Below are 26,375 nucleotides of genomic sequence, written 5' to 3' on the forward strand. Positions count from 1 at the left end.
TCTTCACTTTGGCTTGCAGCGACAACCTGCACCTTGGGGTCTCAGCCGCACCTTCAAGGGCTGAGGTTAGGCAGAGGCCCCACGGGGTTCTGGAAACTGTTGAGGGTTGGGACGAGTTTTTAGGGTAGGTAGGTGTCTACCTGGTGAAAAACAGATGGGGCTAGAGTTGTGGGGGTAGGGTTAGGTCGCAGGCGCTAAGAATCCACAGGCATGGCTGATAGTGGCACTGACTTTATTGTCTTTGGGAGGCCTGGAAGGGTCGGGTCCTGAGGAGCAAAGGGGGCAGGAGATATGGGGAAGTTGTATGGCCTTGGCCTTAGGTGGTGGGCATCTGGGGTGCCTCAGCCTGCGAGTGCCCATTGGCGTCACCAGTACAGCCGTTGGGGGCGGTTGGTGCTGATCCTTTCTTGCAAGGAACAGGGCAGGCAGTGGCCACAAGCCCAACTCGCTTGAGGCCAGGGCGCTCCATCTTGTGCTCCAGAAGCATGTGGTTCTGTGGCGGGAGCCCCACGCAGGCCCTGGGGGAGGGTCAGGGCTCAGCAGGGCCAGACCCCAAGACTGGTGCCCTGCGCAGCCCTGCCAGTGGACATCTGGGCCATGGATGGGGATCCCCAAGGCCGGGGCACACCTGAGGATGTTCTCAATGCAGCTGCGCTGGCGGAAGAGCGCGTTGACCACAGGGCTGCCCGGCGGCACAAGCGGCGCCTTGAAGAGGAAGCCCAGTAGTGACAGCACCGGGTGGAAGCTCTGCGGCTCTGGGTCGACGTCGGTGCAGAAGGTCACCCGCTGGCATAGTTCAGTCAGCAGAGCCAGGTCCAGCATGATGGGCGCGGCCAGGAGTGAGTCCTGCAGGGCCAACGAGTCAGGAGCTGGGCCAGGCTGATGGGCAGCCCCACTCCTGTCCCTTCTTGCCCCGCACCTCGCACGTGTTGTGCAGCACCAGTGTGTTGGTACCGCCTAGCATCAGCTCCGATGTGTACTCATCCAGTGCGCGCTTGCTGTCACCCACGTATGGCACGTACTTGATGACCACCTGGGGGACAGCATGAAGTCACACAGGTCCCTGCCTTTCTGTGTTGGGGACGCCTCCCACCCCTCCTGCCGCGCCTGCGCCCCACGCACGCAGTGGTCTGGCTCCTCGCAGGGCGCGTAGAGCACTGGGTTGCTCTGCACCATGTCGTCCACCACACTGCTCTTGGACACCTCCTTAGACCGGAATTGTGGCGGCGCCGACAGGTTCTGCCCGTCGTTGTTGCCCAAATGGTTATAGCTCACGATGGACATGGTCTGGGGGGACAAGAGGACCTGTAGCAGCTGCAGACTCTGCAATGCACAAGCCCAGCCCTCGTGGCCCAGGACCCCCATCCTGAGCTGAGCAGCCCCCCAAGTCCACGCACCTTGAGGCCGGAGCCGATAAGGAAATCAACGAGCACAGACTTGACTTTGGTCTGGCCTGACTTAAAGTCGTCTCCACCCACAAAGACGCGGCGCTGCCACGCCAGCTCGAGAGCACCAGGCACCAGCGTGTTCTGTGGGGACCCATTGAGGAAGGCACAGCCCTCCAAGATGCTGGCCACGGCAAAGAGCGTGGAGGGCGACACCTCCAGACCCAGCTGCAGGAACAGGCGGGCAGTCAGCGCAGCTTGGGGGCTGGCCCTGACCCCACCCAACCCCATCACTGGGCGCACCCACCTGGATGGTGCGCAGCAGGTTCTCAGCAGTGTCATTAAGGCCCGGGACCACTTCACAGAAGCGCTCCGTGTTTGCTGTCCACAGCACGATGACTTTGTCCAGCCCGGCGCTGGACCGGAAGTCACGGATGTCACTACGGATCTGCTCCAGCTGGGGGTTGGGGGAAGAGGGCAGAAGAGGGAGGTTGTACAGGCTCCCCCGACCTGTGAAAGCCTGGGCTATTCAGTTGCCTAAGTGCAAAGTAGGGCCTGAACCCACGGGATGGGAGCATGGGGACAAAGACGGGAGAACAGGTGGCCGGGGGGACAAAAATGGCGGGGGAGAACAAGTGGCAGGGGATAAAAGGGGTGTAGGGAGGGGCAGCACCTGCTGTGCGCGCGTGCCCTGAATGAGGTTGTCGGCGCGCGCACTCTGGTTAGCTGCGATGAACTCCGGGATGTAGACAGAAGGCCGTGGGCGCAGGGCCTCCATGTGCGGCCACAGCTGCTCCTGCAGCCCCCAGTCCAGTACCTGCGCGCGCCGCATAGCCTCCGCCAGGTTCAGCGACGATATGTCCCAGCCTAGAGGGGACCCTCAAGCTCGGCCCGGCCCGCTGCCTGGGCCCCTCCATGCCCCGCCTCCCACCCTACCCCCGGCCCAGGGCCCCGCCCACCGTCGAACACCAGGTCGTCGGGCGCCACCATTGGCAGCAGCGCGTTGAAGGGCACGAACACCTCCTGGCCCTCGGCGTCCAGGCCCAAGCTAACGGTGCCCGCCTGCGTCAGCGAGCCGTAGTAGTTGGCTTCCTGGGGAGCGGTGCGGAAGATGGGGCCAAGTGAAGGGTGGGTGTGACATGGGGAGGGCTACGAGCCGGCAAGGGCCCCGGCCCGGCACCCTCAAACTCCGCCTTACTGTTAAAGGCTCTTCAGCAGAGTGCTCCAAGCCAGGACAGGAAGCAGCTCCTCCATAGGTCCCATCCAGAAGTTCCCCCACACCTTAGGCTCCGCCCCCGTAAGACCCCTAAGGAGTCCCCGCCTCCCCATGGAAGCCCCTCCCAGGAGCCCGCCCGCAGACAGGAGCCCCGCCCCCTGCGGACCCTCTCCTCCGTTGAGCCCCTCCCCGCGTGGATTCCTGCGAGGCCCTCTCTTCCACCGAGCCCCGCCGGACCTCCCACCTTGCGGCCGGTGCGCGTGGGCCAGGACAGGCGCAGTCGGTTGGCCAGCACGGCAGCGGTCAGCGTGGAGCCGTTGTTCCCGCCCCAGCCGACGAGCATGACCCCGAGTCGGGGCACTTGCCGGGAGGTCCGGAAGGTGAAGCGCGTGGACGTGGGGTGCACCTGGGGGCAGGCGCCGCGGTGAGCTGGGGACCACAGGCCCCTCCCCCCTCTCTGCAGGGAGGGCGTCGCAGACGTTGGGCAATTGCCGCTCCCTCCCGCCTCCCTGGTTCCCCCAGCCCCACGGTCCACTTGGTCCCTCGCCTACCTTGAGGACGCCGCCCTCGCGGCTGACGCACGTCGTCCTGTACTCGTATTGCGCCTCGATGGCCTCGGGGCTGTAGACTACGTCGGGGCTCTCGACCACGAACTCGGCTGCGGCCTCCATCACGGCGAGCTGGAGGCACGAGGTTGCCAAGAGGTCAGCGGGGACCTGAGGGCTGGCCGGGCCAAGCCGACTTCGGTCGGTCCCCGGGAAGACTGCACCTCTCCCAGGCGGCACTCACCAGCGCGGAGTCGGCTGAGACAGCGGCGGACGGCTAGGGCTCCGGGCGCGCGAACTCCAGAGAAAAGAGCCGCGGCCCCACCCCCGCCCCGCCCCTCGCCCCGCCCGCGCCCGGGAGGAGGGGCGGTCCCCGGAGCAGGGGGGAGGGCGCTCACCGGTCTTGGGCTTGGGTTCGAGGCCCTGCTGTCCTGAGCCTTCGCGGATATCTGGCCCCCGCCCGGTCTCTTGCGGCCAGGCAATCACGTGGGTTGCAGACCCCCGGCCCGAGCTCGGCGCGCGTGATTCACTTCGCACCACAGGCGGTTAGGGCCCTCGGCAGCGTATCCCCGTTTGCGAAAGAGGACTTGAAGGCTGCAAGTGAGCGCCAGGCCCCAGCCTCAAGGCAGGAAGTGGAGCTAGGAAAGGAGGCTGGGCCTTTGAGGAGTGGGGGGTCTCTGGAGAAACTGAGGCACGGGACGCTGAAGCAGAAGACTAAGCCAGGATTCGTATTTCAACGCTAGACACTCCTCCAGCCCAGGCTGCCTCCCCCTCCCCCTTTCAGTGCAGCAGCGCCCTCCGGGCACACCCCCACTCCCGACAGGGCTCACTCAGGGATTAGGGGGCTGCGAGGCCTAGGTTTCCCCACTTGTAGCAGGAGGGCTTGATAGGGCCAGGCTGGAGTTGGGGTGGAGGAGGCTGTTCGCTGGGGAAGGGAGGGAAGGGGGTGGGCAGGGCAGAGGCAGCCAGCTGGGGAGGAGCTAAGCCTGCACAGCACTGAGCCCCTCTAAGCGCCAGTGATAAAGGAGCGTGGGAACCCGGCAGGCGGGCGGGGGCGGCTCCCCCAGGAACTTTCCAAAACAAGCGGCCTCCTCCGGCTGGAAAGTTTCCACCACTGGAGCTGACCCAAAAGGTGAATAGTTGGGATCATTCGCAGGAAACATGGTCAGGGCCTGGCCTTGGGGGTGGGGGCTTCTGGTCTAGGCTTTGCCCTCAAGGGGCTCTAGAGTGGGGAAGTCAAAAGTGGACTGGGGACCTAAGAGGCAGGGTTGGGCAGGGCAGACTGCCTGGAGGAGGTGGGTGCTGGAAGGGGTCTTGAGATATGAAGACATCTCTTATCAAAGATATGAAGAGCTGCCTGGGAAAAAACCTAGGGGAGTGGTTTCTAGGGCATATGAAAAGGGGATGGGTGTGAGGGGGAGGGAGGCAGTTTGGGGACCAGGGCAGAACTTCAGGGCTGGGGATGGGGATTATGGTATAATAAATATTTGAGTTTTGTCCCCAGTTCCTGGCTTGAGATTGAGTTTATTCATAGGGGCCAGTGATTTACTCAATCCTGTCTATGTGCTGAAACCTCTGCTAAAAACCCCTAAACAGTGGGGTTTGGGTGAACACATGGAGGTGCTGGGAGGGTGGCATACCTGGAGTCGTCCTGGCAGCCTCGTGCCATCCCCTACACCCTGGCCTCTGCATTGCCTCCATTTGGTGATTGAAGTGTTTTCCTAAGCACTGAGGGCCATTCTAGCAAATTACCAAACCTCCAAGGGGGTAAAGGAACTCCCAATTTATAGCTGAATGGTCAGAAGTATGGGTGGCCAGAGACTTTGTGGTTGGTGTCTGAAATGGGGCCCTGAGCCCCATAACATGTGGGGTCTGATGCCAGACCTGGGAAGTGAACTGTTGGATGTCCAATTGGTGTTGGAGAATCTGAGGGAGCTGGCGCCTCCAGGCCACATGTGACATCACAGGAATGTGTACAGAAAAATCTCCAAAGACCCAGCCCTGGGGAACCCCAGCATTCACAGGGCAGCCTGTGAGAGGTACTGGCAGGAAGGTGGTGTGGGGCAGAGACAGAGCGGGCCCAGGCAGGCTCCCTGGAGGGGCAGTGCTGGGGCAGCGGGGAGAGACATGGCTTCTGCTTGCTTCTATGCCAAGCAGTCAGTTGGAGCTGTAAGGGGACAGTAGGGACTGTCTGGGGGTGTGACACAGCGTGAGTGTGCTGCCTGCAGGTGGTCCATGAGTGACCAGGGACCCCCATACCCATGAGACTGCAGGCTCCCAAGGGCAGAGGCAGAGCTTTCTCAGTCACTGCTGAGTGCCAGTGCCCAGACTGAGCCTGGTGCACAGAGGGCTGGTGGGACCCAGGTGGTGGCAGGAGGACATTGTCCAGCAAATGGCAGGGGCTGGTGGGCAACACAGAGCCCCTTGGCCACGGTGCAGGTCATGAGGGCGAGAAGACCCTTCTGGGCCCCCTGGGGGCTAGACTTTTGGTGTCCTCAGCTCAGGAAGGATGGTCAGGGAACGGCCTGTGGCCATGGTGCACTAAGGGCCCAATGACCAGGGTGCTGCGGGCAAGCCTGGCAGGGGGCTGGTGGGCAAGGCAAGGCTGAGGCGTGACGAGGCTGAAGGAGGCAGGTGTCGGCCCTGGGCCCCAGGGTGTAGGGACAGAGATGTTATCCCGTTAGAACGGCGTGGCCAGGCCGCCCAGGGAGCAGGGTACATTCTGGCCCGCAGGGCCTGGCTGACCTCACCTCCCGCGCCCCTCAGATTCCTGGGCCGCCTCAGAACTCAGGCCAAGGCCGCTGGCCAGCAGGGCCACTGGAGAGGCTAAGACCCACTGTCCCTGACCCCTGGACCCCTTTAATCCTGGTCTTATTCTTTGTCTGTTTTTCCTTCCTAAAATAAACATCCCCCTACCATGTCCTTGGAGGGTAGAACCTGCCCCCTGCCTTCGGAACAAGGGGCAAGGACAGGCATCCCAACTGGTGTCCTGGGTCTGTGGGGCTCCACTGGGCCTCAGTGTTCCTGTCCCCACGGGGGCCACAGGGACCCTTACCCCCAGCATTCCAGCCTGGGAGGAATTACCTAATAGTGCCGTTACTCACCATTTTCATCAGTCAGTCACAGCTCAGTTACCCAAAATAAGGGCACTCCCTTGGTCCCATGTGGCCCCACTACTGGGGGCTTTGGTGCTGCCAGGGACCCGGGGATCTCCCTGCCTGGCTCAGCCTACCCTATTCATGAGGTGGGGAGGGCCTACCCTGCTCACACACCAGTCATGGCCCCCCGCTGTCCCCACCATCTCAGACATTTCCTCCCTATGACCTGGCGGTCTGGCCTCCTGCTCTGGCACCTGCAGGGCCCTCGACCTCAGGTTAGCCCTCCACCTGCTGGACTCACTCCTGGGCAGTGGCTCTGGCAGCCTGCCCAGGACGCCTTCTCTGCCCAGTACCAGCCTATGCACCCCCCTCCACTCGTTACTGTGGTCGCCCCAGGGCCAGGTTGCCTCCTGACTCCTGCCCACCCCCACACAGAACCAACCCCCACCTCTGGGGACTGACATACGCACACCCAGCTTGGGCTGATAGGTTCAGTTCAGTGAAATTTATTGTAGGTTGAAAAAAATCAGCATTCACCTGTTTAGTGTACAAAAAGGACACTAGATCTTTTAAGAAAATACTAGGAAACCAAAGATGCAGATGCCTTTCAATTGTAACATTTTGGCAAAAGTGAAAAGTTCTTGTAAACACCAACTCCATGGCTCAAAACAGTTTTTCTCCACAGTACAATATTAAAAGAAAAAAAAAAACACAGTATCAATAAGTTAGACCATATTTAATCAGCTAGAACTTTTGTCCATCAACCCCCAAAGCACAAAACATTTCTTAGCTTCAAAATTCCTTAAAAGGAGAAAAACAACAACAAAAAAACAAGAAGAAGAAGGAAATTCAACTGAGAGTCCCTTGAACTGGATCCGGGGGCAGAGGGCAGGCAGGTCGGCCTCCACGGTGTGGCCTCCGACAACCATCCCGTTTCACCAAGTCTGCAGGTCCAGCCGGGTACAAGATGGCTGTCTGCAGAACTCGGCTTCCAGGGTCTGCTCAGCCCTTCCCCAGATGAAAAACAACACAACAGCTATTGAAACATAAAGGATGAGCTTCCTTGGCACTCCAGGCACCCCAGGGGTCCCGTGGAGACTCTGGGGTGGGTGGGCACACTGCAGGGCGCGCCTGCTCTTTGGGAAGCAATTAGGAGACACCCCCACAGCTTAGAAAAAGACGTGTCTGAGTGAGCAGTTCTGCTCTCCCTGCCTCACTACAGTTGGTGGAAGCAACCCCCCTCCCCATCTGTGACTCCTGGGCTGTGGGTCGCAACCACCTCTACCACCTTCCCCAGTCGTGGCTTCGCTGAACGTGGCCCTGAATTCACATGAACGCACGCCTCAGACCCCAGTACACCCTGGCGGGGCCCCTCACACACACACAAACACACGCACCTCCCCCTGACACTTTGGGGGACATCAGACTAGGCACAGTGACTAAGCAGCAATTGGGGTGTCTGCAGGCCAGCGTCCCCAGGGTGGATAGATCAGGCGCCTTTTCTGAGCTCACTCTTGGGGGTCCCCCGGCTCCACCAACCCCTAGCCCCTCCCTGAGTGCAAACCCTGCAGTGGCTCTGCAAAGACGACCCCAGGACCCATGAGTGGGCTGAGGGGCGGAGCGAGGTCAACAGCATGGAGACCACTGGGTCTCAACAGTGCGAAATGAAGAGCAGCAGCAAAGGGGAAAATTGAGAAGACGATCAAAAAAAAAAAACATCTGACACTGTTGCTGCAGAGCATGAGCTACAAGCACAGAAAACTCCCCGTGACCCCCGGACAGCTGAGGGCCTGAAATAGCAGGGGGGCCTGGTGGCTCCCAGCAGCTGCTCCCAGGCCAACTGGAGTTTTCGAAATAGAGCTATAGGGGTCGCGTCGCCTTGCCCGCCCCCTTAGAGCAGAGCCTCTGCTTGGGAGGGAGAGGCGGTGTCCGCGGGAGACCAGCCAGGGAGAGGCACCCCCACCCCACCATGGGTTCTCCTCAGAGCTTGCAGGAACGACGCCGAACTTTCTGAGGGCGTCTGTTAATACTGTAGAAAGGACACAGGGCAGCGTCTAGACCCTGGACATCCAAGGAGGGGAGGCACAGGTTTAGAAAAAAGATGCTTTCTCTTTTGTACAAAAATAGACTCAAGTCTCATAAGCAGTAGCTAAAAGTGGCTGTCTTTGTATAAAACTAGAAAAGGCCAGGCAGGCTGGCCTCGGAGTCTTTCACTGACAGGAAGTTGATGCCCCTTGGGCTGGCGAGGAGGTGGGCTCCTTGGGGAGCCCGTCCTAGGCCGGGGGGCTGCTCAGGAGGTGTGGGGCCTGGGGGAGCCAGATACCCCACCTGGATCTGTGTGACCTGTGGGCACCAGGGCGGCAGGGGCTCCCCGGAAAGCCGGCGCTTCTGGCTCAGATGAATGTGTCTTCCTCATGTTTATTTTTTTAAATAAATCTCTTTTTTCCTCATCTTCAGCTCCCCCTCGCCCCCAGCTCCCCCACCATTCAGAACAGTCAGCCGGGTGAGGCCAGCTGGCCTGGCTGGCCGATGGGACCTCCTGCCCGGTGGCCTCGGGCTAAGGCCAGGCCTGCAGCTGCCGCTGGTCGTACTCGGCGATGAGCCTCTTTATGTGGGCCAGCTTGCTGTGCAGGTACTCACAGCGGTGCTTCTCCTGGCTGTAGTTGGTGTTGGTCTGTAAGAGAGTGGTGGACACGGCTCAGAGCCCAAACTGAACTCAAGCCCCACTTGGCTGCCCCAGGTTCCCACTCCCCCTGCTTGCAGGCCAGAGCCCTCCATGCCAGGACAGGGACCCCTGCTCTGACCCTGGGCTCCACCCTAGGAAGCAGGTCAGGGCCAGGGTGAGAGCCAGAGGCAAGATAGGTCATGAAGCTTCAGGATGGGCTGGGGCCTGGCTGGCAGGGAACCGCCCCAGTGCACAGGAGCGCACACGTGGCCAACCACATGGCCTTCAGGAACAAGAGCTGATGTCCTGGAACCACATCACAGGAGATGGTAGGGAAGCCTGAGGCTGGGGGCTCGGTGCCCCTAAAGAGACAGCCTGAGCCCAGGAGGCTGGGCATTCCTCCCAGACTAGCAGCTAAAGACTCAGATAGGGCCAGGCTGGGGGTGGGGAATTTTGGTTCCTCCCCTGGAGCCTTTGAGGGAGTTGGAAAGGGCCTGGGCTGCACCCACCAAGCAATGGGAGAGCTGGAGGGGTGCAGGGGTGTCTGGTGAGGGGCTGTGCCAAAGCTCACGGGACAACCCAGCTCCTCAGCTGTAAATACAGGCAGGGGCTACTCTGAGGGCCTGAGACCAGCCGGGTTAGGCCCTTCCTCCCTCTCTCCCTCCTCTCCCAGACTCTGGTGTTACTTACCTTGAAACAGCTTCTTCTGACCACCCCCAACCTACCCCCCACAATGGGATGGAGACTCACCTTTTTGATTTTTCTATATTCCTGCAAAATCTGCCCACGAGTAGTCTGGAGAAAAACAAAAGAGAAAGCGAACAATACTTTACCTGCAAGACACCCCAAATGAGTGGCCCCTTCTCCCTGATAACCTGTGACCTGTGCCTGCTCAGGGACAATGGCCTCAGCATGGCGTGATGGTGCGAGGCAGTACAGGGGAGGGGCAGCTGGGGGATGAACAGGGCAGGGGGAGGAAGCTGGACCCGGGGAGCGAGGGGCAGGGCCCAGCCTCAGGGACAAGCACGAGGCCACACGGTGGGAGGGATAGGCTGGTCAGAGCCACGGAAGGAGGCAAAGAGCAGGCAGGATGGCCTCCTTCCCTCCCACCCAGCTGGCCTGTCCAAAGTTCAAGGGCAAGCACAGAGGCCCCCTGACCACCTCAGGGCACAGGGGAATGCTGGGGAGTGTCTGGGGGCTTGCCTTAGACCCTTCGAAACCCATTACGCCTCCAATCACAAGCCATCTCCTCTGGAAATCAAAGTAGCCTCCATCAGGGGAGACAGACCCTGATACCCTGACTACTCAGGGCTGGCCCTGCAGGCAGATAATCAGCTCTGAAGGGTGGCACAAGGAGGAGGCCGGTGTCCCAGGGATAGTGACTAAACCCCCTGCAGTGAGTTCCCACATGGGATGGCTTGAGGAGCCCATGTGCCCAAGGCCAGAGGAAAGGGTTGGGGGTGGGGGGACCACAGGGACCATCTATTCCCTCCCACATTCCCCTATGGCTGTAACAGCACTGACGCGGCCTGGCCCTGTTCTTCCTCCTGGGGGCCAAGGATTCTCCTGTGATGCAGGTTAGCAGGCTGCAGAGAGGACCCCAGGTGCTCTTGGAGGTGGACCCATACACCTCAGCCTACTGTTCCCCGGCCATCTCTGCTGCTTGGAACACCACCCCTGCCCCCACAGGTCATCTCCCCCTGCGGAGTCGGTCATGACCCGCCTCACTGCTGGGGAGGTTGAGTCCAAGGGACAGGCCACAATCACACAGAGTGGGAAACAGGGGCTACAACGGAATGTGTCCAAGGATGCCAGCATCCGGCAGAGCCATCTGATGGCAGGGGCAGAGGGCCATGAGCAGGGGTTCCACCGCTACCTCGTACTCCTCGGAGCCCTGGGAGAGCTGCCGGAGCTGGGCGTCGAGCTGTGTGAAGCGCCGCGTGATCTGCTCGATGCGGGCGTGCAGGTCTCGGTACTCGCTATACTCGGCGTTGAAGTCGTTCTTGTAGCTCTGGCGCTGCTCCGAGGAGGAGATGGTGGCATATTTTCTGGGGGGGGGGACAGGAGAGAGGGGCTGGCAGGGCTCAGGGGGACTGCTGCAGAGACCCTGGAAATACCCATGGCCAGGTGGCCGGCCCCACCCAGGAAAACGGCCCTGACCTGGCACAGACCAGGCAGTTGGGAACTCACACAGGGACACAGGTCAGCTGTGCCTCTAACCTGCAGTGCAGGGGTGGGGAGGGGCTGAAGCCTCTGGTGAGAGCAGCGGCAAGGGAAGTACTCACAGCAAGTAGTCGGGCGTCTCCGAGGTGGACGTGGGGACACTTGAGCTGCTACAGGTCCCGTTTAAACCTACAAAGAGCAAACACAGCTCTTGAGTCCATGGCGAGATTTGCAGGTTTCCTGCCCTGCTGTCTGCAGGCCATGGAGAGGGATTGCTGAGGCCACACAGCGGAAGCCAGGAGGTGTGAGCGCTGCCAAGGGCCGTCTGGCCACCTCAGGAGGTCCCGCCGGAGCCGGCAGTACCTTCAGCCCAAGGGAGAGGTGGTGAGCCGGCATGGCATGTCTCCAAAGCACAGCCGTGTAGAGCGCAGAGGGCCAGACAGCACCGTGGGCACTTTTTCAGCAAGGACCCAAAAGGATGGGTTAATCTTAGGGCCAAAGCCTTGTCCAGAGCTTGACCCATCCAGAGCCTTGGCTGCCTCCACTAACATCATGGAAAAGGTCACTAAGCTGAAAACCAGTGACCCCTGGCCGAGTCCCTAGGACATCCCAGTCTCCAGCTCTATATGACAAAGACAAGTAGCTGCAGGGAAAGCCCTGGCTCCTGCCCATGCCTCTCTCTGCTGATGGGAGTCAAAGGCCCTGTGGGCTCTGGTCCCGGGTCTGAGCCACACGTGCTCCTGCCCCAGCACTGGCTACAGGAGGCCATCACATCACTCTGTCATCCCTGCAGCAGCTGAGCTGATTCCTGCCCCACTTTGTCCCCTCCACTGGCTTCTCCTGTGCCTCCCCAGGGCAGGGGGCGCAAGAACATGCCTGAGAGTTCACCCTGCAGGGCCCAAGTCTGGGTGCCTGTCTCCACACAGGGGTCAGTGGGCCTGAGCTCGGTCTGGCTGAGCCCAAGTCCCCCACCCAGCATGCCAGCCTGCCCAGGAAGGCACCCTTCGGCCATCAGAGGGGTCCATGGCCTGAGCAAGAGTCGTGGGCAGGTACAAGGGTGGGCATAAAACCCAGGAGTGGGCCTGCAGCACAGAGGGATGAGGATGGCCAGAGGGGGCCCTTGAGAGGCTCGAGTGGGGGCCATGGATAGGCTGAGCAAAGCCACCTGCCCGACAGGTGAAGGCTGCTGCATCTGTCAAGGTCAAGGTGATCACAAGGCAGGGCTGGGACAGAAGGGCCAGACTAGGGGGACAGTGCCATGCAAAAGGGTGGGTTAAACTGATGCCTGTCCCTCTGCCCCACGGGGCACAGGGCTAGGAAGCCCCCTCAGGTACTGACCTAGACCCCTCTCCAGGAGTCCGGGGGAGTGCGCAGAGAACACTGTTGCTGTTAAAGGGAGGTGGGTGGCTCCTTCCTGCGCATATCCCCCACCCAGGAAGAGGCCTCAGTGGCAGTGGTGGGGTCAGGTGGGTGCCTGGAGGGGGGAGGGGCTCTACGCCCACCTGTTATCATTGCCAGTCGAGCTGCCCGAGTGACATGGGTTAAGATGGATCACCTGGCACCAGACTCGGCTGCTAGTGCCTCAGTTGTCCTTTTCCTTTTTCTTGGGGCATCTACTTCCTGGTCTGCCTGACCCTAAACCTTACTTTCTCACTTCAGCCTGGGGCCGATGCACACGGGACAGGATCTGAAGCCAACCGAGACCTGTGCGTGGGGCCGGCCAAGGTGGCATCTTCCTGGTTCCATCTGATGCCCAGCCCCACAGGCCTCCTTCTCAGAACCCTGCCTGGAGCACGTGGGATCTTCCGCTGTTTGGGATAGAATGTGCTGCCCGGATGCTCAGGGCCTACCTCCCTGGGCGGGACCTGGAGGACGGGGCATTTGCTCACGGGACCAGGCAGCCTTCTCCTTGTCAGCCCATCCACAGGCACTGGGAAGCCTAGTGCGCAGCAGGGCTGAGGGAACCCAGGGGACTGAAGAAACAGAAATGTCTGTCTCCACCCGACCAACCCCACAGTTCCAGGACCACAAAAGGAGGTGCTGGCATAGCCTTTCTGGAGGACAGCTGAGTGACAAACTAAAAAGCCTTAAGGAGAAAGTGGCTCCACCCTTGATCCAGGAATGCCCCCTGCTGGGGACCCTCCTGAAGAAACCAACTAAAAGCTGTAGCAGGTGACATGGCCCGGGCTGCCCCAGGACTGAAGCTACAGCCGCCACCCCACATAGCTGGTGTGGCTGCATACCTGTTGACAGGTTGATTAGATTAAATCACACGAACAGAAAATCAAATGGAGTCAGTATTCCTAAGAGGACTCTCTAAAGTGGAGCCAGGAAACCATTAAGGAAATGTGACTTAAGTACGTCTCCGCCTGGATGGAATCTTGACCTTCTGACCTGATGAAGTAATATTCCAGAAACTCGTGACACCCCGCCGACTTCTCAGATCCCTAACCTGAAAGAATATTTTCCGACTTGTGACAGAGTCGATCACCATTCTCACCAGGTGACATTTAACAAACTTGTGGCTTTTTATCTTTATAAGCCTGACTCTCTTCCTTGAAACACTCTTTCAGGGCTACCTGAATGTATGTCGCCCAAATCATAATTCTTAAGACTCCAAATAAACTATTCTCTTATTTGAAGCCTCATAAATTATTTTTTGGGTTGACAGCAGCCACAAAGGGTGCTCAGCTCAGGTGCCTGCGGCTATAAACTCAGCGGCACTGGCTCTGGGGTAATGACCCTGCCTCCACCACCATCCCTGCCCATCCATGCGCCTCCCTAGTGCCCTAGGCCCCCCCGAGATTTCCCTGCTCAGCACACGGCCCCCGCCAGCCTTGCACCCCTCATCTCACTGCTGTGATCCCAGGTCTCTCAACTGCCAGAAGCTTTCCCACAGGCTACAAGACCTTGTTCTGGCTCTTACCGCCTGCTGTTCTATGGACAGTCTCCCCCACTCCTTGTGGTCCCACCTCCCAAACCCTTTCTCCACTGGTTAAAATGTTTGCTTAGCAGGTCCATGGTGATCCAGGGACTGCCCGCCCTCCTCCCTGCCAGGCCCTGTTCCCCACCGCCTTCCCTGAGTCCCAGCCCTGTCTGGCTCCCTCTCAGTGTCTGAGATCTCCCTGCAGCTAGAGCTGCGGCCTGGAGCTTGTTCCTCTCCCTGGGTGTTGTCCCCTCGCATGAGCCATCTGTCAGGCTCTGAGCCCCTGGCCCTGAGAACTGGCCTGGCACACAGCAGGACTGCAGGAGGCTCCGGGAACAACAACGCCAGGGCATTCAGACGAGCCAGTGTGAGGACACTGGGTGCAAAGGGGCCTAATGTGCAGGATGAGCCAAAGTGGGGACTCATGGTGTGGCCCCTCAGCACTCTGTGGAGTAAGAGTGGGCACAGGGCCAGCACTTAGGCTCCCAGTGACACCCTTTGGCAGAGCTCCCTGCCCATAGGCCTGCCTCTCAACACCTACCTGGGGCAACTGGTGGGGCTCCAAGGGGACCTGGCATATGGTCTGGGGTCCGGACCCGGCGCCTGTCCTCAGCCGCCCTCTCCTTGTCTTTGTGCTTCTTGCTCTTCTTCTTGGACTTGCCGTGCAAGGAGCTGCCGTGGGGCCTGCTGGGCTGGGCACAGTCCGTCAGCAGGGGCAGGCTGAGGCGTGCAGTATGGGCTGAGGTGGCTGCTTCCCCACGCTCACAGTCCCGGCCACTGTGGCCCAGGTCGTTGCTGACGTCGGCCAGGGGGTCGTGGGCCCGTGGGGGCTCCAGCCGCAGGGGCAGGTGGGCGTCCGTGCCAGCCAGTGGGCCCGGGGTGGGCAGCAGGGCCTCACGGCTGTGGGGTGCACTCAGCTTTCCGTTGACTGCAGGCTGAGGTCTCTGGGTGAAGTGTGATACCCTGGGTTTCTTGTTAGCCAGAGGGTCGATGAAATCAGGAGGCTGCGGACGTTTCTGAAAAAGAAGAGAGACCATTTCAAAGGAGCGCCTGTGCCCAGAATTTCTGGTGTTTCCAGGGGAGAGGCTGGGCAGCTAGAGGCTAATCCTGAGCCTAGCAAGGCCACAGGCTCCGAGGAAACCCAGGGACCGCATGCAAGGCCCTTGGCGACCACACGGGGGCGCACAAATACCAGCCAGGCCCACCAGGCCCAGGATGCCCAGCACTCGGCAACATGGGCCTGCAGGAGGCTCAGCTGGGCCCAAAGGCCACGAGAACAGAGGAAGGGTGGCCAGGTCATCAGTGGACCTGGTTCCAGCCCATAAGGGCCACCTCTGGGAACTAGTCTAAAACATCACTGTGCTCAGCATCTTCCTCACACGATGGGAAACAGTGACAGAACCAAGTCTGAGTGAAACAGGGCAGCTCCACAGGCCAGGACCATCACCTCCAGGGCCCTGACTACCTGGATCCCCATGGCAACCCTGTTACACGGTGTGGGCCTCATCCCCATTTCACAGATGAGAGGAGTGAAGCCTGTGAAGCAAGGCCAGACCACAGGAACAGAGGCAAGGTTGGAGCAGGTGGCCCAGGCCGAGGGTAGCAGGGGGGACACGAGTGAAATGAGGCCTTCCGTCCTCCATGATGTCCCCACAGCCACAGCATGCACAGGAAGGCTTCAGGGCCATGGACCTGGCCTGGGCGCCTCCAGGGCAGAAGAGAAGAGAAGAGAGGGCAGGCTAAGTAAGGGCCAGAGACGTGGGACTCACAAGTCAGAGCACGCAGGTGAGTGGGGACAGGTTTCACCAAAAAGCTCAAGAAACAGTGAGGGGAGGGTTTGCTGAAGATCAAGCCCCCACCAATGAGAACCCCCTGAATGCCCTTCCCAACTACTGACTAACATGGCAGTGACTACTGCTCACGGGGCTCCACTGGACACCAGCCGGCTACAGCCATACACTTGACTTTACAAGAGCCCTGGGAGGCAGGAGTGCCCACCCTACAGAGAAAGCACAAAGCTCTGTGCTGCAGTGGCCGGCCCTCCCTCGGCCACACTACGCACAGGTATCCCAGCCTAGGGGAAGCCAGCCGCTCACTCATTCAAGAAAACCTGTCAGCTCTGAGCTGAAGCCCAACAGGCTCCCCAAGCATCAAGGTCAGGTCAGGTCTATGGACTCGGGGTGAGACCCGCCGCCCTCCCCACCACTGTGCCGTCACAGCCACGCCTGCCGCTCCTACCTGAGGGGGTGAGGCTGAGCTCCCATGCTCGCCTGGAGGGCTGCTGGCAGCAAGGTCTCCAGGGAGGCTGCCTGTGCTCTGTGGCTGGCACAGCTTCCTGCAAAGGAGAAGGAAGGTAGGTTGGGGGGCTCCATGGGACACACTGAGGCCCACCTGTCTCTGCATCGACACCATGCTGTCCCACTCAGGCCCAGCAATTCGGGGAGAGCCTGCTCCCTGCTGAACCAGGGCAGGGTTGAGTGTGACAGGTACACCAGGGCCTGGCAGGCAGAGAGCAGTCTGAGCACTGGGATCATTCACAGCCACTCTACAGCCAAGGCCTCAGCCTCACTTCCAGGACTCTCCCACTGGGTGTCCTATGCCGAGAGAAGGGTCAGATGATCATCCACTCATCTAGACTCTCATTACCATGGAGACCAGGGACCCACGTAGAATTGGGCAGACACTCAAGATCCGTGCTGTGTCCCCAGGGGAACTGGGGGTACTGGGGTGCAGGTCCTGACGCTTAAAAACAACTGTTCATCCAAATAATGCTCACTGCAGAAACAGAGAAGGCGTAAGAGACTAGATGACTTGGCCTGCAGTAGGAGGAACTCCCAGATTCAGCACCCATCTTCCTGGGAGCCCAGGCCATGGCACCTCTTTGAGGATGGCAGGGGTGGCCACCAGCCCACAGGGACCTGAGCACAACAATGTAGCCAGAGACAAGGGAAGAGACACCCCCAATGCTTGACGGGCAAACGGAGGCCCGGACAGTCACCCTGGCTCGGGGGCCCTCTCCGATCCACTTCTTGCACTCCCAGCACCCAGGCTGCGAGTCTCCCAGGAGCCCAGGCAGATGCGCATGGTGCTGAGGGCCCTCCTTGCCCTGTAGGGAAGCTGAGATGAGGTCTGGGGCTATGTCTGCGCTGTTTTAACCAGTGACAAGCAGAGCCCACCTCCCTGATCAACAGCCGCACCCCAGACTACTACTGCTGTCCCCTCCACAGTGGCCTGAAATTTAAGAATAGCCACAGGAAAAGTGCCTGATCCACGAGGCCGAGGGCAGGCAGGGCAAGTCTGCCATCCAGCCACTGGAAACACCCAGAGCTTACGGTTAAAGACAAAAGGCCAAGGACAGTTGTTTAAGGCCACTCTCTTTCAAGCCCCCACTAAAAAGGCATAAAAGACAAAGGGGAAGCAATGACATTCAACAATGAAAGCAGAAGTGCTAGTGGTGACCGGCCTATAGGATCCAAGAAATCCAAGTCCCGAGCAGCAGAGCCCAGGGGCCTGGGGTAGGAGCCTCAGGGCCCTCAGCGAAGGAGTTCCTGCCAGGCCATCTCCGCCCAGCCCTGCTCTGCTGTAGGGCAGCGGGGAAGGGAGCCCACAGTATGTTCAGAAGTGAAGGAGCCCAGGCCTTCTCCAGATGGCCAGGAGGCTGCTCAGGCCACACCTAGACAATGAGATGGACAGAGATGTGGCCTCAGGAGAAGAAGAAACAGAGGGGCCCATGGGAGATTCAGACACCTCAGTGGTCCTCCTGAGCAGGCTGAGCTGCCTACAGCAAAGTCATGAAAAGGCTGCACCTGGGTTTCCAGGCAACAAGTGTCAGACCCCAAAATAGACAGGAAAATGCATTTGAAAGGAAAGAGAGACTCTGTAAGGGGATGAAAACTTCAAATCCACAAGAAAAACACCAGCCTTAATAGTCTCAGAAAGACAAAGAACTTAAATACCCACTTCTTCAATACAGATAAATGAATAGCCAATAAGCGCATAAAAAGATGCTCAATGTTATTATTCATCCAAGGAAACACAAATCAAAACCACAATAAGCTACCAGTTCACACCTGCTGGGATGGACAGAATTTAAAAAAAAAATGGAAAGTAAGTGTTGGCGAGGATGTGGAGACACTGAAACATTTGTGCACTGCTGGTGGGAATGTAAAATGGTGCAGCCACTGAGGGAAAGAGTTTGGCAGCTCCTCAAAAAGTTAAACACAGAATTACCATTTGGCTTAGCAATTCCACTCCTCAGTATATATTTGAGGGAACTGAGAAAACCTGTGTCGGTTATATGCGTGTCCTCGTCCACAAGTGGTCGTGGCAGCACTATTCATAATCACAAAAAGATTGGGAACAATCCAATTGTCTACTAACAGATAAATGAATGAACAAAACGTGGTACACCCACACACAACAGAACACTACCCGGCCATGAGAAGGAATGAAGCTCTGACAAGTGCTACAACATGGATGAAACTTGGAAGCATAGTATCGAATGAAAAAAGCCAGACACAGAAGGCCACATAGTGCGTGATCCTATTTATGTGAAATGTCCAAAACAGGCAAATCCATCGAGACAGGAAGCAGATTAGTCATTGCCAGAGGCTAGGAGAGGGGGATGGGGAGTGATGGCTAATGCGGGGTTTCATTTCTGGGTGAATGCTTTAGAACTAGATAGAGGTGGTGGCTGCACCCTGGGAACTAGAAATAATTGCAAAAGAAGAGATGGATGGGAGAAGCTGAAGAAATCTCCCAAAAGTAGAAGGAAAAAAAAAACAACAATGGGGAAGACAATGGTGAACAGTGTAGGAGCACGGCCCCCAAGGGCAGAACCAGAGGAAGCGGGAGGGAGGACAGTGAGGCCTTTTCATGACCACACCCGAGACGGGAAGATGAGGTGAGTTTCAGACTGCAAGGGCTGCCGCGCCCGCCCAAGAGCACCGGCCAGGCTGTCCTGTGACCACTCAGATGCGCACAGAGCCAAGAAGGGACTTCCCCAGGGCCAGGCCTTCAAAGTGGAGGGAAAGTTCCTTCCGATCTATAAGTCCAGACTTGGCCAACTGCCAATTCAGTGTCACTGCCAGGTGTGAAGATCTGGCAACTGAACCTCCCAAAGCCCTCTCCTCAGAGAGACACTCCAAAGAGCTGTCATCTGTTCAGCACCAGGGCAGAATTACAGACCCAGGAACAAAAGGACCTTTGAGGGAGGGGGGCAGCTCCAGGTGGAACCTGCAGGACTCTTGGACCCTTGAAAGTGACAACAGGTCATGGGACAACCGGGGGGAGCTTGGGGTTGGACATGAAGGACAGAGAATGCTGGGTAGAGAAAGTAATAATGCAGCCAAGCAGGTTATAACTCCAGGGAAAGCAAGACATGTGTGAGATGGACTGAGGCTTGGACTATAGAGGCCATGCCCTAGGGAAGCTGAGGCCGGGACTCGGCCAATCAGGGGCACTGATTACAGGGCTAGGTGGGATGTGAGGCCTCATCCTGTACTGGGACGTCCATGGACTCCGCCTGGGACAACCAGGCTGGAACAGCTACAGACATGGAGACTCGAAGCACAGAGGAAGCATCCAAATAAACAGCCGAGACGCTGAGGTGGGTTTGTGCAGAGCAAAGCCAAGGGGGCTCACGCAGACCCTGGAAGCATGAGTGTGCTTAACTCAGGTATGAGTTCAGATGGAGGAAAAGGACACACTGTAGCCCATGGGGTGACACTGGTCCTCATGCTCTGCCTCTAACAACAGAAACACCCCAAGGTCCTGTTTTTCCTTACTGCCACGTGGCCATGGCTTCAAGAACTGCGATCAATGGGGCTTTCTTCAGAGAGGGAGTAACCTAAACAAGAAAAAAAGCCATACAGTCAGGTGCTTAGGGTAAACCGGGTGGTTGTGGGCATCCGCGGTGTTGACCCTGACCTCTGCCTACCAGTCAGTTCAAGCTACCCAGGGCAACAGGTGCTGTCAGCGTCCTGCGTGGCTTCTGGCAAGGCCGTTCCCCAGCCCACGCAGACAGACAAGAGCGCTTAGATGGCCCAGACCAAAAACTGCAGGAGGAAACACGGGCCTGGAACTGCACTGAGCACCAGAGTACGCATCCCCGGGGACCTCCCATCTGACACCCTGCAAGACTCAGCCCAGGTGCTGTTTCCTACAGGCCACACGCACACAGGCTGCTTGCTCTCGGCCACGCCCCTGCCCAGGAGCTCAGGGAGGCCAAGGCCCTAGGGGGCACCTAGTGGGAGGCTCTGAAAGAAGGAAAGCGGGGAGCAGCCTCACAGTGCCCCACCACATGTCCCTCAGCACCTCAAAAGCACTCATGTAGGCCTAGTCTACTACTTAATACTAGACCCTCTGCCAAAAAAAATGTGACAAATGGAAACACCTGTAGGAGGTGGCCGTGCCTACCCGGAATGTGTTCTGCTGGGGCCACAAAGGACCCCCAGAGAGGGGACTTGGGAGAGAGGGAAGCGTCTCCTGCCGAGGCTATCTCCTCTCAGCCTCCCTGAGCACACAGAGATGTCCAGACAGCCAGAGCAGTGACCCTGAGACAGCAGGTGAGGACCCTGCAGGGCCAAAGAGGAACTCAGGATTCACCTAGGGTGGCCCCAACTCGGCTCTGCTTTCCAGATGCAATTACTGCTTCAAACAGCTAAACTTAAAAACACCACCACCACCACTTCACAAATAGCTCCAAGTCCCTGAGAAATCACTTAAGGGCTAATTAGCGTGTCAAGCTGCTCTGAACGGCACTTCACAGCCCATGCTCCCAAGCCAGGAATCAACTGAGAAGGAAATCATTAACTGCCTGCCTGAGCCGGGGGCCTACTTAACCACTTCTCCCCAGAGCCACGGTGGCCACTCCTGACCTCGGGCCCCAATTAATCTGAGAGGGTACGTGTTTAATTAATGCTGCTTAATCATGTCTACAGGGAGTTTTGTTTTGCTTTGTTTCTCCCTGTTTCACGTTCTTGAGAGGTTCTTTTTAAGAAGGGGACCACCTGCAGCAGAGCTTCTGAGGATGCTCAGGTTTTAGAAAGCAGCTTGATAGAAAGGGGGCAGCAGGAATGGTTGCTCCACTGAGGCCTTCTGTCCGGGCATTTTGGTGCTCAAGATGGTGACTCGTGGGGGTCAGAGGTGTAGCTCAGTGGTAGAGTGCACGCTTAGCATGCATGAGGTCATAAGGTCCTGGGTTCAATCCCCAGTACCTCCATTAAACTTTTAAACAAACAAAAAAGAGATGGTGACTCATGCCCTCCAAGCAGGAGGCTGTGGTGGGGCACTCAGGTGGGCTCCACAAAGAGTCTCTACAGACCCCTGCAGGCCCCAAGGACCAGGTGAGGCCACCCCAGCATCCTCAGAACAAGATGTGCCCCAGGCCCAGGGGGTGGGGACCCGCCCAGAAATAGGTAGGCAGCATTACCGGATGAGCAACCGCTTCAGCAACTGCTGGTCCCCCTCTGAGTAGCCAGGCCAGTCCTTCTGCACATCCTTGTACACACAGTCCTTCAGTGTGCACGTGCCATCCTTGGCATTCACATTAGCCACCTGCAAGACAGAGCCAGCATCACCTTGTGTGAAGCCCAAAAGAGATGTTCCTGAAAGCATCTGATGGGGGGCGGGGTGCTGAGACAGACAGATGTGATGGGAAACAGGGCACCTCCCTGCCCAGTTCCCGTGCATGCCGGGTCCAAGTGCAGCAGGTCCAGATGCACATGTCTTACACCTGCTGGAAGCCTGGCTGGCTCCAAACAATGGGGCTGCCACCTACACTCCCAAGACTTCATCACCAGCCCATCCCTCTGCTGTGGACTAACACACCCACACATCAACACTCCTACCATGAAAGTGGAATGATGCCTTTTTGTCCTCCCAAAATCCATGTTAAATCTTAACCTCCTTAATCTAACGTGATGGTATTAGGAAGTGGGGCCTTTGGGAGGTGATCAGGTCATGAGGGTGGGGCCATCATGATGGGATTAGTGTCTTTATAGAAGAGGCTCCAGAGAGTTCTCTCACCCCTTCTACCCTGTGAGGACACAGTGAGAAGGTCTATGAACCAGGAAGCAGGCTCTCACCAGACACCCAAACTGCCAGCAACTTCATCTTGGACTTTCCAGACTCCAAAGCTGTGACCAGTAAGTGTCTGTGGTGTGTAAGCTACCAGGTCTACAGCAGCCTAAATGGACAACGCCACCCCCTCTTGGACTTGCAGCTCCTGCAGCAGAGCCAGCCAAGACTGGGAGTGCTGGGTGAAGCGTGCTTCCAGGGGCCAGCCTGAGCTCACCCTTCCTGCAACCAGCAAACCCTGCTGCTGGTTAACAAAAGCTTGCCTCCAAGACCCTTTGCAGAGGATTTAAAACATTTGCCTTAAGGTGCTTGATGGAGTTCAGGTTCCTGACCCGAAATGGGCACTTCCCTGAGTGTCTTTCAGGGCACCCTAGTCCCCAGAGCTTGTGGGTGTAGCTGTGCGGCTGGCATGGCAGCAGCGGTTTTCACTATTACTGGGCCTACACGGACTTCACGTCACAGAGGTTTCCACAAGGAGCATTTTTTAATGGTTGAGTAATATTCCACCAAATGGCTGCACTATGATTTACTCGTTTCTCCTTTGCTGGACACTGACGCCCTTTCCCGTTTCTCTGTAGTATAAACAGATGTCACTTGTGCAGGTTTTTCCATGCTGGCGATGGTTTTCTTCGGCCAGCTTCCCAGAAGCGGGATTAATGGGTCAAAGGCTCTGAACATTTTTATGGCTCTTGATACTTTTTGCTAAAATACTCTCCAGAACAGCCACCCGCCAGTCAACACTCCCACCATGAAGGTGAAACGCCTTAAATCTTTCCTTTGGATTTTCACAGAAGGAAGAGAGAAGGGGCCTTTGAGCAGCGCGGCTCCATCAGAGTCCCCAGTCACTTGAGGGTGCTGGGAGTGAGCATCCTGGGAGAGGTGCAGCCTGCGGTACCCTGGTACCTTCCCACCCCCAAGCTGGCCGGCCCTGCCATCCCCCACACTCGTTGGGGAGAACGAGTTGGGGAGTAAACACAGAAGCACTAGGCAGATGGAGCCATTTAGGAGAAATCAGAGACTCTGCCCCAAGACACCAGATGGGCTGCCCCCTAGAAGCTGCCAAACCCAAGTCAACCACAGAAGCCAGAGCCCAGCACGGTGCCTCTCTGGTCCCAGGAAAGGGTCAGGAGCAACGAGAATATCCCAGGAGTTAAAAATGAGGCAAGTGCCCCAGGCAGAACCAAGTCAGCACCACCAGACTCCCCTCTCCAGAGAACGGAGCCCAGCATCCCTGCCACATCTGAGGGCTGCTCAGTGGATAAATCTCAGGTATAACCAAGTGCTCAGTCAACTAAGGTTCACACTCCACATCTGAGGGAATCATATGCTTCTTTATCCCAGGCACATGAAGAACAAGAGAGGAGGGCAGGAGCGAGGGCATTTCTAAAAACCCTACACTAGGGGCTGAGGCCCGGCTGGATAGCAATGCAGGTTACACACAGCCAAGGGCAGGCATGGCTCCCACCCTTGTCTTCAGTCCCAGCTCATGTCCAATGACTCTGTCAGGCCCCTCGCAGCCCTGCCTCAGTCATCCTGTGCTGCAGGAGGAGGCTCTAGGTGGCCCCCAGCCCAGGGAAAGGGCCTTCCATGTGCTTCTCCCGAATGCCCAAGGACAAGGACAGCACATGTGACTTTTCCAAGGAAACGAGCACCCTGGGAATGTAGTTTCTGGTTCTGGAGCTGTCTGGATGCTTTGGCAAGCCCCTTTGCCAAAGAAAATTTCTGGGCTACAGAGCCATGTATCTATCTTCTAATAGGCCCTGGGCCAACTCCTAAGCTTGAAGGAGAAACACTGCTGCTCAGTCCTTGCCAGCACGACCTCCACATGAGGGACAGTGGCTTAGGAGGCCAAACCCACACAGAGGCACCCAGGGAGTAGACAATGGAGCCCCCAATGGCAATGTGAGGCTCAGCCCTCAGGACACAGGAGGATTCTCTGTAGGTGGGGGATGAGGAAGGCACCTGCTCTGTGGATAGGGCTGGGGCTGGGCAGCAGTCCAGACCTGCATCAGGCTCAGAGTGCAGCTCTGTCCTTCCTGCAGGGGAGACTCACAGAGGCGGCTTTTCCCTCTTCACCCCTGCCCTGTGCCCCAAACTCTCTAGGGGGGTAGGTAATGGGTAACCTGAGGACCCCAGTCAGAGCACAGGGAAACAAGAGCCACACTGACATCCTAACAGACGTGCTGTGGGGTCACACCAGTCTTGGACTGCACTGGGGGTGGGGAAGAGGAGCACCAAGAGGCCTGCTGAAGAACCTGGTAAGTTGGAAGTTCATCCTCAGACATGGCTACTGATGGTCATGCCATGCACTTTCTGCAACAGGAGGCACCATCTGTGTGCCCAGAGTATCTCAGGTGGGGAGCAGGAGGGCATGGCCTGGGCCACACTGCCTCCTCAGGATGCTGGCGGGACCATCTGCTACCAGCTGTGTGATCCTCACAGCAGCGCTCTAAGGCAGCCCATCCCTACTTCAAGGCCAAGCAGCTTTCACATGGCCCAGGAGATGTGGTAAAGCCAGGGTGAGCCACTCACCTTCCCAGGGGCCCACCTTCCCCGGGGTCCTCAAGCTGTCTCCTCCAGGGTAGGGTATCAAGAAGGCAGCGGGAGCCACCGCTCTTACTCCAAAGCCCTGGCTAACAGCAGGCTCCACCTGTTGCCGTTCCCGCCCACTTAGCCCTTGACCCCAAGAGAGGTGCTGTAGTCACGTTCCAGCTGCATACAGAAGCCTGAGGGTCTGGACTCGAAGCCCCTGGCACGAAGCCACAACTGGTGAGCAACAGGAGGCCCCCTGACTGTGAAGCCCAAGCTCTTGCTAACTCACACTTGTAGGTTCCCCAGGCTTTATTGGATTCTAAAAACTTTGTGCATTGAAGTCTTGGATCCCCACGCTCTGCCTGCTGCCTGTGTGTCAGCAGTTGGTGAGGAGGACCCTAGACAGTGAACGCCATGCTCCCATCCCAGCCTGGCCCGACCCCAGGCAAGCACGCACCTGCTGGAGGAGGCCGTCCAACGCGTCCTTGTCCGCCTGCACCAGGCCGTCCTTCTGCAGCCTCAGTAGCAGCTCAGCCTTCCGATAGGGCCTCAGCGCCAGGAGGTGCAGAACCCGGTCACGAAAGGGCCTCTGAGATACCCCACTGCCTCCACTAATGCTGCTGACACCGGTCTTCTTGATGGCACTTGCCAAGTTGATAGGGGTTGCCCGCTTCCGGGAGGGCACAGCATCCACTGCCCCTGGGGCTGGTTTCCGAAATTGAACCTTCTTGCCTGCAATAAAACCAGGGCGTTAGGGATTAGAGGATGTGAAGGGGTGGTCGCCATGTCCCACTCACTGCCTGAGGCTGACGACAAGTTCCCCAGCGAGCATATGGATGCCTGTAGATGGTGGATGGCTGACAGCCTCAAGCTCTCACCAAGTCCAAGGGGAAGGCAATTTGAGCCTCATCCAGCCCGGCCCACATAGTGGGGACCTTGGGCAGCTGAGAGTGCCACCTGCTAACCACACACAGCTCAATGGGCACTTGCAGGGGCCCCAGTCTCAGAAGTGGGAGCTATAGGAAACAAGTGTGTTTAGAGCCTAATGACTTCACCATGGGCAGCTTAAATCCTGGGGACCCAAAACACCTGACCCCTACAGGAAGAGGGGGCTGATGTTAAAAAGGGAGTCCGCAGAACCGCCAGACACAAACACCTTCAGAGTCTGCATTTCACAGCACTACACTGGTCCCATGGGATCGCCAGTTCTCTTTTGTGAAAGAGGAGGGGTGAGTAAAGGTGTCAGAGCCGCCTGGGCATCTGCCCTGGAGACCCCACGATGGCAGCAGCTCCCAGCTGTGGCCCTGCCAAGCACTCTCCGGACAGACGTGGCTCTGCTTGGAGCCTAGGGGGCAGCAGGGTAAAGCGAAGATGTATGAGACACTCCTCCACAGAGCCTCCAGTACGGCTTTCCAGTGAGGGGCGCGTCCATTCGTAAGTCATTAATTCCACCATGGACAGCATCCTTGCCAGCACAGGAACGAGGATGGCTGAGAAAAGTCAGCGCACATCTTGAATCCTTGGGCCAGAAAGCTCTCCAAGATGACTTTCCTTTTGCACTTATCCCTCAAATCTGATTTGTTAAATTAACACAGGAAGAAGTGCTTTTAGAATCCTCAGGGCCAGACTTCGTCCCCAGAGAAGCCAGGTGATGGCCAACGTGGGGTGAGGGAGAGGCCTGACACAGCCGGGATGGGGACATCTGCAGCTCCAGAGGCCAGGACGAGTGTTTCCACTGGAACGTAAACCATTGCAAAAACCTTCAT

General features: G+C 58.0%; 2 protein-coding genes across 3 annotated transcripts in view; both read right to left on the reverse strand.

Annotated features, from left to right (window-relative positions):
* Nucleotides 1-215: 215 nt before the first annotated feature.
* Nucleotides 216-3,466, reverse strand: ISYNA1 (inositol-3-phosphate synthase 1). Its single transcript, XM_031437656.2, has 11 exons — nt 3,391-3,466; nt 3,153-3,281; nt 2,846-3,007; nt 2,345-2,477; nt 2,059-2,252; nt 1,693-1,842; nt 1,398-1,613; nt 1,123-1,287; nt 920-1,033; nt 629-846; nt 216-518 (listed from the first exon to the last, which is right to left on the reverse strand). Exons 2-11 carry the CDS (start codon nt 3,270-3,272, stop codon nt 317-319), a joined length of 1,674 nt encoding a protein of 557 aa, XP_031293516.1. The 5' UTR covers nt 3,273-3,281; nt 3,391-3,466; the 3' UTR covers nt 216-316.
* Nucleotides 3,467-6,727: 3,261 nt separating this feature from the next.
* The window catches only part of ELL (elongation factor for RNA polymerase II), a 69,092-nt gene continuing 49,444 nt past the window's right edge, over nt 6,728-26,375 (reverse strand). For both annotated transcript variants that reach the window (XM_031437657.2, XM_064480037.1), the window contains exons 5-12: nt 25,067-25,341; nt 21,431-21,555; nt 16,237-16,333; nt 14,540-15,014; nt 11,195-11,261; nt 10,786-10,957; nt 9,660-9,704; nt 6,728-8,918 (exon numbers count right to left, since the gene is read on the reverse strand). In XM_031437657.2, the coding sequence (XP_031293517.1) occupies nt 8,802-8,918; nt 9,660-9,704; nt 10,786-10,957; nt 11,195-11,261; nt 14,540-15,014; nt 16,237-16,333; nt 21,431-21,555; nt 25,067-25,341 (1,373 nt within the window). In that variant the 3' untranslated portion in view covers nt 6,728-8,801. The remainder of the gene's footprint in view (nt 8,919-9,659; nt 9,705-10,785; nt 10,958-11,194; nt 11,262-14,539; nt 15,015-16,236; nt 16,334-21,430; nt 21,556-25,066; nt 25,342-26,375) is intronic.

This window comes from Camelus dromedarius, chromosome 27 (genome assembly GCF_036321535.1).
Source record: "Camelus dromedarius isolate mCamDro1 chromosome 27, mCamDro1.pat, whole genome shotgun sequence".
Classification (NCBI taxonomy): Eukaryota; Metazoa; Chordata; class Mammalia; order Artiodactyla; family Camelidae; genus Camelus; species Camelus dromedarius.